This window comes from Aptenodytes forsteri, unplaced genomic scaffold (genome assembly GCF_000699145.1).
Source record: "Aptenodytes forsteri isolate BGI_AS27 unplaced genomic scaffold, ASM69914v1 Scaffold410, whole genome shotgun sequence".
NCBI lineage: Eukaryota > Metazoa > Chordata > Aves > Sphenisciformes > Spheniscidae > Aptenodytes > Aptenodytes forsteri.
In genome coordinates this window covers 561,350-571,161 of record NW_008793958.1, presented here as the reverse complement: position 1 = coordinate 571,161, position 9,812 = coordinate 561,350, and the positions used below count along the sequence as shown (strand labels likewise).

General features: G+C 42.7%; 1 protein-coding gene across 1 annotated transcript in view; it reads left to right on the top strand.

The window, feature by feature from the left end:
* Positions 1-9,812, top strand: part of MNAT1 (MNAT1, CDK activating kinase assembly factor) — a gene marked incomplete at its 5' end in the record, with an annotated part of 109,373 nt that overhangs the window by 62,268 nt on the left and 37,293 nt on the right. The window contains one exon of the mRNA XM_019472977.1: positions 7,744-7,865. Within this exon, the coding sequence (XP_019328522.1) occupies positions 7,744-7,865 (122 nt within the window). The remainder of the gene's footprint in view (positions 1-7,743; positions 7,866-9,812) is intronic.

The following is a 9,812-nucleotide window of genomic DNA, read 5'->3' as shown; positions in this document are numbered from 1 at the left end:
AAACCCCAGTTCCCTCAGCTGGTCCTCAGAAGACTTGTTCTCCAGACCCTTCACCAGCTTTGTTGCCCTTCTCTGGACGCACTCCAGCACCTCAATGTCCTTCTTGTAGTGAGGGGCCCAAAACTGAACACAGTATTTGAAGTGTGGCCAAGTACAAAGGGACAATCACTTCCCTCGTCCTTCTGGCCACACTGGTTCTGATGCAAGCCAGGATGCCATTTGCCTTCTTGGCCACCTGGGCACACTGCTGGCTCATGTTCAGCTGTTGCTGTGCTCTGACCTCCACTGGTGTGTCTGTCCCTCTCTTAATGTTGTGTGTCATGATACACAAAGCGGCATTTGTCAAATTGATTTCTGCTTCGTGTCCTTTGAAAATTAGGCCCTTAATGTGGGTATTTAAAACAATACTATATTCAAGCGTTTAATCCTGTGATTAGACTGGCTACTGCAGAGCTTGTGCTTTGTTGATAGCCAAATCAAAGTGATCAAGGCTCCAGAAGTCTGATGACAGAGATGCAACAAAAGTTTGCTTAATTCTGCTTAATGCTGTATTACTAATGTAGCACATTGGGAACTGGCGTAACGAACTGAACAGAACATCAACTTTGAGTCATGTGTAGTGAAAGTTTGTCTCTGAAAATTGGGAAGAACCTGCGGTTGTACCCTGAGAAGGGCCATGTTGAGCTCTGTTAAGTCACAGTAGGAAAAAGAATGTGTGAGCTGATAGTGAGGTTTGCAAATGCAATTGGCACTCCCAGGGTGTCTGAATACCACACAGCAGCCAGTTCATGGCACGGCTCTTCAATCTAACTGAAAGTGGCCAAATAGATAGCGTGTGCAGGGTGGAGCTCCTGGGAAGCAGAGCAAAAGGTGCAGAAGCAGCTAAACGTCTCCATGCAGCATGGTGGATTGCACAAAAGCGAGTAAGCGCTTAGGAGCTGAGATTGAGTTGGGAGCACGACTGAGAAACAAGTGTTGAAAACCAATAGGGTGACCTGTGGGCTTATTAGTTACATGAAAATGCTGTTGTGTTTTAATTCTTTGTTTCCAAAAACAATGCTGTCTTGTGTACTGGGCTGTCCTTTGAACAGTGCCGGAGATTTTGAGGAAAGCTTGGCAGCTCCTGCCAGAACTCTGGAGTCTCCGTTGCAAACGAGCGAGTGACTCGTTGCAGCAAACATCCAGACTATCCCCTGAATCCTAACGGGGCTTCAGCAGCCAGTGCTGGAGAGGAGAGTACCGAACAGGCACTGCGATCCATTGATGTGAAGAAAAGGCACCAGGGTTTTCTGTGAAGAGAGTAGTCACTAAATCCTGGTACTGGCGCTGACCCAGAAGAATTGTATTTCGGCACGTTAGATGGACACAGGCTTTCTTCTGAGAGATTAATGGGTCTTTTTGGCAGGAGCTTAAAGTTAAGTCTGGTCAGGTAATTACTTATGTCAGAAAGTTGTAAAGGAAAATTTTGGAGGCAAGTAGAACTGATGGTGTGATTTAGCCCATGTCAGTCCATGGTTAATTTCCCAGGTACCTGTTCGTGTGTAACAAATCACATGTATGTGACCGTCCTTGTTAACAGCTTCTTCAGTGCTGTTGATCTCTTGCTTTATTTCTGCAATTCCTAAAGAAAGCACATCTTTTAAATCTGTTTTGGCATTCAAAAATCAAATTAAGTTACTGTGGAGGGGGAAAAAAAAAGTCTGAATTTAGTCAGGTTATTACTAGGCATCTGAAATCATCTACCCCAGAGGGAAGGGGGGAGGTGACCATCTTACATCTCTTGTCCTTCCACGTGTGGTCAGATTCTGTTTTTGAGATCAACAGGAAAACTTACGTTGATTTTGTTGGTTTCTGTCAGATCATTTGTTCTCTTTCTGTTTCGCAACTGGGATATCTCCATCGCACTTTTCATAATTGAGTAAAGAAATTAGATTTATTGTTGGTTTTCAAGAGCAGAAGAAAGAGCAGTTGGTTTCAGATATTTAAGTCTTTGGAAAAGCCTCACTGGCATAGGAATTTTGGGCTAAGGAATGGAATTATGCCTTTTAGTTTGACATTCTTCGTGTTTATTTAAAAAAAGCTGTGGAAGACAGGGAGGATGAAGGTTAAAATAATATTAACTGAGCCCTCCAAATCTATCAGTTTCATTCTCCTTTTCCTGAGTATTACTGTAGTCAAAGTAAGTAGTTAATCAGAATCAGAAAGACATAACCCAGCTTTTGGCTCAGACCACATTGCCTAAGATATTTGCATTAATATTGTTCTGTGAGAAATTCTGTTAGTGTGAAATCTTTCCAAAACCTGAATTCTGTTGTGAGCTTAACAGTAAAATTGTTTCCTAAGACTGCTTATACTGAAAAATTCAAGGAATTTATAGTTTTGTTTTAACATTCACTTCAAAGCATTTGGATAATTACACACTCAGATGATGGTGTATCAAAAAGGGTCTTTGTTAACCTTTCCGTTGTGCCGCATACAATCGAAGCGATACTCGGGATGTGTTTTAGCACTGTCATGCCCTGGCATCCCACAGTGCTTGGTTTCTTTTCGACTAGCCATGCGCTCCTTACGCCAGGCTGGGGAGGGCGACCTGACAGTGAAATGAGTTAAATAAACATAACATTGCTGCAAACTGACTTAATGAGATGTAGCACATAAATATTACTACTTGTGTTATCTGACGTGTGCCGTGTTCTGGTAGTGTGGTGATAGCAGACCTGAGTAAGTTCTTAAGCAGAGAGAAATTAAAAAAGCAAAAAGATTGGCTACATCATCTAGTCCAGCCACTTCTAGTACAGAAACATGCTTTGTCTGGGCAAGTTTTACTGACCCCAATCTCTGGCTTCTGTCTCTTGCCTGGGGATGTTTTCGCGGCATAGCTGTTTCTCCTCTTTCCCCTGCTAGTGCATTTTTGGTGTCAGTCTCCTTTCTCCTCCTCCTTGGCACTGGAGGGATTTCTGAGAAGACTGTCAGTTGTTATTTCTTTTTGCTGCCGAGGGAAGGAGGTGAAGGAAGGCAATGTCATTTTGGAGACAGGGAAAGGGAGAGACGACAGGATAGGAAGAAGTGTGAACGCTGCACCTTGAACTGATATTTCTGGACTCTGTGTGCTAAAATAACCTCTTTCTGCTAGCAGGCAAATACTGATATACTTGGCATTCGCCAAGAGTCCCTCCCCAAACCCCTGTGTGAAAGGTGCACTGATAAACTATAATTTTGATGCTCTAATAGCTGTGACTTTTCCTAAAAGGACATTGTTTTTTGTTTAAAATAAGCTCCTTGTCACTGCAAGGGCAGCTCTTCCCTGTATATAATCCACGGCTTTTTTTTTTTCCTTAATGCCATGTTGTATCACAGTCTGAAACAAAAATTGGCTACTGCTTTTGTTTCTTATTATTTAAACTGAGAGGTGTCTCAGTGTATCTAGAATAGTCAAAAGTGAATCAGCCAGTCAGTTTTATTTGTAACGCAAAGACATTATTTAAACCCCCCTCCCAATTTAATCCTGTATTTCTCTCATCTAAAACCATACAGTACATGAATGGAAAGTCAGTTGCTCACAAATCCATTGCTGTGCAGTCTTTTACATAAACAAAGTCATAAGGATAAGCAAATGCCTTCCTTCTAATTAGCAGTGTGTTTTGTGGCTCCATACATTCCAAAATGTAATAGACAGCTACGGTGCCTAAAATAATCCCAGAGAAAAAACTCTCATGCCACGAAGATAGGGGTGGGAGGGAGAGGAGGCAGGAAAATCTGTTGTCTGTGTGCTTGGAAGCCTTTTCTATCTCCATTTGGATACTGTCAGCTTCTTTTACACAAACATTACAGCATCCAAGGGGAATTAGAAATGCTTACCCATGACCACAACGTCAGATCTTAGGTTTGTCAGGAGAAAGCAATGCAAAAGCAGGATCTTGGACCTGCTGCTTTCATTTTGGTTTTAGCATGCTGATAAATGCCTCCTAATGCTGCAAAGAGGTAAGGCTGGCTGTCTAGGTGGAATACAGGAAATTTAAAAATCTTACCTCATAGCCATGAAATGGTTTTTGGATCTGTAAAAGTGCTGCATAAGTCCTAAGTAACAGTTATTGTCTCTTGTGATGTCTCTGAAGTTACACAACAGCTTCCCTTTTATACCAGTCTTTCATGAAATGGCTAGGGACCACTCAGGGCAGAGAGACAAGACTGAGATACTACTGGTCAAATGGCTTTTAACTGAGATAGTATTTGTCAAATTGAGCCTTTTAACTTCAACAAGATTTTTTGTAAATGCACCTTATCCCAGCATCAGTGGAAATAAGAAAGGCAACACTTTTCACTGGTAAGTTTTCATAGGATTCTGTCCCAACCTTTTTGCACCGATCTGTGCCATACCCAGCGTTGTGACCACGCTGTAATCTGCACAGGGCTAAACAAGTTGAAAGCCCGTGAGCTTGGGAGCCTGCATGGCCACGCCGCTGTACTTGCATTGCAAGGGGTCGGCAGTGCAGATACAGCCTGTTCATATCCAAAACATCTACAGAGCTGATGGGGCTGCAGGGCTTGACCAGGCTTCAGCCCCTTTCACGTGGGAATATATGTTGTAACTCTTATGCTTCCATCTAATCCTTTCCCAAATCAAGGCAGACTAAAATCCAGTTTACAGGAAAAAGCCGTTATCTAAAGGCCAGACAGCTATAGGGCAGGAACAACAGCCGGTCGTGGTTGGTTTTTTGTTTTTTGGTTGTTTTTTTTTTTTCCCCCATTGCTAAGTGGAATGTAATCCATGTTGCCAAAGCCCATCAGCTAAAGTTGTGATTTTGGGAAATGAAAACAAATGAGCTGTGTCATACAGCTGCACAATCTCCTTGAGGTGCAGATCTGCTGGCTGGACACAAACCAATGCAGTCGTTTTGCCATGCAAAAGTACGTACTGGTTCCTAATGCTTGTGCCTTGACCCAGTATGTAGGTGAGAAAGACATAGGAGAGAGCCGGTGCTCTGAAACTGATCTTGATGAACCAGAAATGAGCTGCCAATATTTAATGGTGAAGATAATTAACTATTGGAACAACTTACCTAGGGGATGTGCCTGGACCTTTGTTATCTGAAATCTTTAAGTCTAGGTTGGATGACTTTCAAAAGAAGGTGCTTTGGCTAAACTGCCAGTCCTTGGGCTTCCTACAGGAGCACAATGTCCTGGCCTGTGCTGGACATGAGGTCAGACCAGCTCAAGGATGGACAGCTTCTATATGCTGCTCCTCTTCTGATGTTCTACTTCTGCTCTCTGGGCCACCACAGTGCATTGTTTTTGCAATACCACACCTCACAGAAATGTCCTGGCATGGCTTGGTGGCTTCCCCATGATGCATTCACCAGTGCCCACCATACAGCTGGTGTGCTGACCAGTCAGCCTCCCCACTGTTCATAGGCAGTGACCGGTTGACCATCTGAGAGTAAATGACCATCATGATCCCTTCTGACCCCTGGCACCTTGGGAACCCCACAAAGAGAGGAAGACAAATGAAACATTTTTATTCTGTCCTCCCAGGAGTCCCCAGACAGAGATGGGCATCTGTAGCAGCATAAATGGTGGTCAGGAAAGAGGCTTGTGATGAGCCCTGTCCATTTGTTGGGAGCCTTCCCGTGTCTCTTGGCCAAGGTCGGCAGAAGTCACTCTCGTTAAAAAAGTGTTAGGAATCCAGCAGTGGCAACTCCACTAACAGCAAGCAGCTGTTCTGGTGATGCCCTCCAGAGATGTGGCTCCTGCAATCTGAGCTGCTCCTTTTTTCCACACACAAGTGATTTCCCAAAATATTTATCATGGTTTTGATCTTTGCCTGAAACTGAATTTTCTTTTCTATGACTGGAATAAAATTGCTCTGGATTTGGAAAGACTGAGACTTTTCACTCACCAGATGAGGGTGTACACATGTAAAATGTTGACATGTCTTTCCCTTCGGTTTGGTTAGAGACAAAGATATTGTTAAAAATTTAAATCTAAAAGTCTTATTTAAACATTAATCTCTTACAATGGGTGTAACATGTCCACATGAATGTAGCTACAAAGTGTAATATTTTCATGAACATGAATAGATAGTAAATTGACAACTTCTAGCAACTTAAAAAGACCCTGCGTTTGTATCTTAAAATATCATGGAGTGGGAGTAAAGCTGAATTTTTAACCTTTCTTTTCCTACTTTTTTTTTTTAAATGTGTAGTTGCCTGGTTTTAATGTTGCAGCAATAGTTTGTGGCACAGAAATAAGAGTATGCTAACTGTGAAAGTTGGAGTGACTCATGGCTGACTTGAGAACTTTCTTCACCACGTTTTGCCTTCAGGATACTGTCACCGTAACAGTGTTAGCAGCAGCCCAGGCAGTGCAGAAAAAGACTAGAACTATCTGTTCTCATCACACAGAGCCGTTTCAATGGAAAACTTGAGCTGCTGATATTTCCATAGAGATCAGCCTAGATCCATGGTAGTACTTCTCAAGGACTTGCGTCTTCAATTTTCTTAGCTATTTTCTGCAACTCTCTAAACAAAAATATCCATGCTCCAAATTCAGAAAGGTCACTGTCCTCAACCACAAATTTAATTAACAGCTTTCCCCTCTACTGACTTTTTTTTGTCTCTTTAGTTAATTTTAACCCAGTGTCCCACATTAGGAGCCTTTAGTTTCCACTTGAGGGAGTAGATGCTTACATCAATGGCCCCAGGGAAGTGAAGCTTGGTAAGTGATCACCAGTGGGAGCCAGGGTTATACATGGCATTACACCGTGGAAAGCTTCCGATCTCCTGTTGCAGACAAAATGTCTACAAAAACAATTCTACTACTTTCCAGAATTCCTACGTTTTGCAGATGTGAAGCTCAGTTTCTACAGGGGAAGCTACGCTGTTTTGGGGGAGCTCATAGTTCTCTGTCTTTTTGCTGCTGCTGCTAATTTTTGTGAGCACCATAGAATACAGTAGAAAATTGAAACTGTGTGAAAGATCAACAAATCAGTGTAGAATGTCATGCAGCAACATCTGTTAACTTTGGCTCTATCTCATATCCTCCTGACCCCTCCTTTCCAGCCACAAGTCTGTTTTGTGAGAGCTCAGAGTGATAGGGACTTGGAGGGGGGGCGAAATGTTTAGCTGTTTCTCAGTGGTCTGAAGGGCTTGCAAAAGTACCATCTGGAATGAAAATTTTATGTTTGTGTGTTTCTGTATTTTTAGTTATGAAACAAATGGGAATTTGCTGAATGAATTAATTGTATTGCACTGTAAAAGTCTGTCTTGAGAGCCATTATATATGGGAGCTTACAAAGCATGCAGAGAGAAATGAAAGCAGCTTCCCTTTCTAATTAGGGCTTTCAGGAAATCGTTGATTACAGAATCAAATAGGGTTGCTTAGACACATTTGTTTGATATTACTTCTGATAAATGAAATTTTTACCTAATAATAATTCTACTAGGGACACTGGAAGCAGCTGCACTCTCTAACGGTAAGCCTGCCTTCAATAAAACTTTCCTCTTTCCTTTCTACCTTGTCCAAACAGTTAGAGCTAATGAAACATTACTTCCAGACTGTAGTTCCCAGTAAAAAATTCAGATCGTGAAGAAATGAGTGATATAGTAGATAGTATGTTCTTAATGGGATGGTCTTTGTCCGCACCAGGTTAATGGTATAAGCTTGTTCTTGCATTGCATTGAAAAAAGGTCTAAACAAAACCTTGACCTGCTATGTAGAAATGTTTTACTTTTTTTTTTTTAACAGGGTCAGCATATTTCACTAGCTCCCATGCAAAAGCTAGAGGAAGCTTTGTATGAGTATCAGCCTCTGCAAGTGGAGACATATGGACCACAAGTTCCAGAGCTTGAAATGCTGGGAAGGCTGGGGTAAGTAACACAGCAAGTTTTAATTCCCATTTCATGGCATTATAGCTGGGACTGTTACTATCTTCAGTTTGCCAGCACATAAGGGTTTTTTTTTTCTTTTTTTTTTTAAAGGATCTTAACGAAATATTAGACTTCCTGCCCAACCAACATTTTGTTTGGGTGGATAAGCTGAAATTTTTGGTCCTCTAGCCTTTATAGATCTATTGAGAGCTGGACTGGATTGCATTAGTGTTTTTAAGGTTGTCCTTGGCAGTTGTAGTGAAGTAGCTGTTCATTTTCAGTTGCACGGTATTAAAAAATAAATAAATAAAAATCTGGGGCTTAATTTACCCAGCTGTAAGCCAGTAAAAATATTAAAGTTGGGCTGTTTGCCATGGAAAAGGGTAGATTTACTTGTCGACTGCTGTCTACAGTCAAACTGCGTTTGTGAGAAATGAAGCACAGAGCTTAAGTTTGTCAAAAAATATAATACAGGGCTGGTCCAGCAGCTTGGCAGCATCATGGTGTGCAGCCATGTTTGGAAGGGAGTTTGGGAACCTGCTGTGCCCAGGTAATGGAGGCTGGGAAGTCCAAAAGTGACGTGTCTGCTCTCTAGAGACGTGTTCGTAGCTGAAACGCCACCTGAAAACGTGTAGCTACTGGGATATTGAGTGTCATCCAGCCCATCATGGCCTAACTTTCAGGGTCACCAGCACTTACCGTGGCTGGAAAACTACGTGGCAGAATGAATGTGCAGACTGGCAAGGCAAGAAAGAGTTTAAAAAATAACAGTTTATGTTTGACTGTGCAATATGGGAAAACTGAAGCCACAAAGTTGAGACACTTTAGTATGCAGTTTCAGAGACCACTGAAATCCAAACAGGAATCCCATCTAGTTCACTGGCACAGGAGAAATTGTATCTCATCCAGAAAACGATAGAGGTAGATAGACTTTTTTAAATAAATAAGCAACCTAATGGTGCTTCAGAAAATTCAAGGCTGTCTGGAATTGAGGTTGTCTCCATTTTTATTGTTTCTCTGTCCTCCTGATGCCTGTAACTTTTATTATCTGATATCAAGCTTCTGAGACCAAATATTAATTAGCAGTTTAAACTTGGGCATAGCCAGACTCAGCCTTCACCACCTGTTTGGATGGAGCACAGCTGTGAGGGACTTCCAATGCGAGGGGAGCTTTGAGGCCCTCTCAGCCCTAAATCTCATCACAAATGAAAATGCTTGGGGGGGGGGGAAAGATGACTTGTGTAGGGAGGACTCCCAGTCCCTGTCCCTTCGTATGTGCCCCCATAAGGTGAGTGCTGGTGTCCAGATCCGGCAGGAACCCTGTGCTATCTGTGCCCATCCCAGCTGACCACCTGTGACACTGGTTTGACGGCAACCCAACACCTTGCAAAACAAAATCCTTTAAATATTGTAGTTGCGTTGCAACATCTGTGTGCGAGCGTATTTGGAGCAGGGTTTGCAAACAATGCTCACAGTCTTTTCTTGGAGACACTTTGACACACATGTCACTTTACTCCTCCAAGCATGAACAGCCAGACTTGTTCGGCTTGGCTCTGGAGGTGATGAAAGAGTTAAGAGCGGCAGGGGTGCTGGGTGGCTGTGGTAGCAAGGGGAGGTGCGTGGGTGGTGGGTGGGTTGGTGGTGCCCACCAGAAAAGTTCTTCTGAGTCCTGAGGCTGTTTGCAATTCCAAAACAAATATATCGATGCTGTGGGTTCCCAGCCAGTACAGCTCTAACCCTATTCCGTGGGGTGTCTGAAATACCTTCAACCATGCAAGGCTATTCGTTTATATATTTGTGTTTCTGCATTTATATGAACTCATGCGCGTTTCCTGTTGATGATGAATGCTTAACTAATGTGCCTCCGTCCCTGCTTTGGGTTTTTTCAGGCAGCTGTATACAGCTGCCTGGGTGAGGCAGAAGAGCTGGGCACAATGTTATCCACTC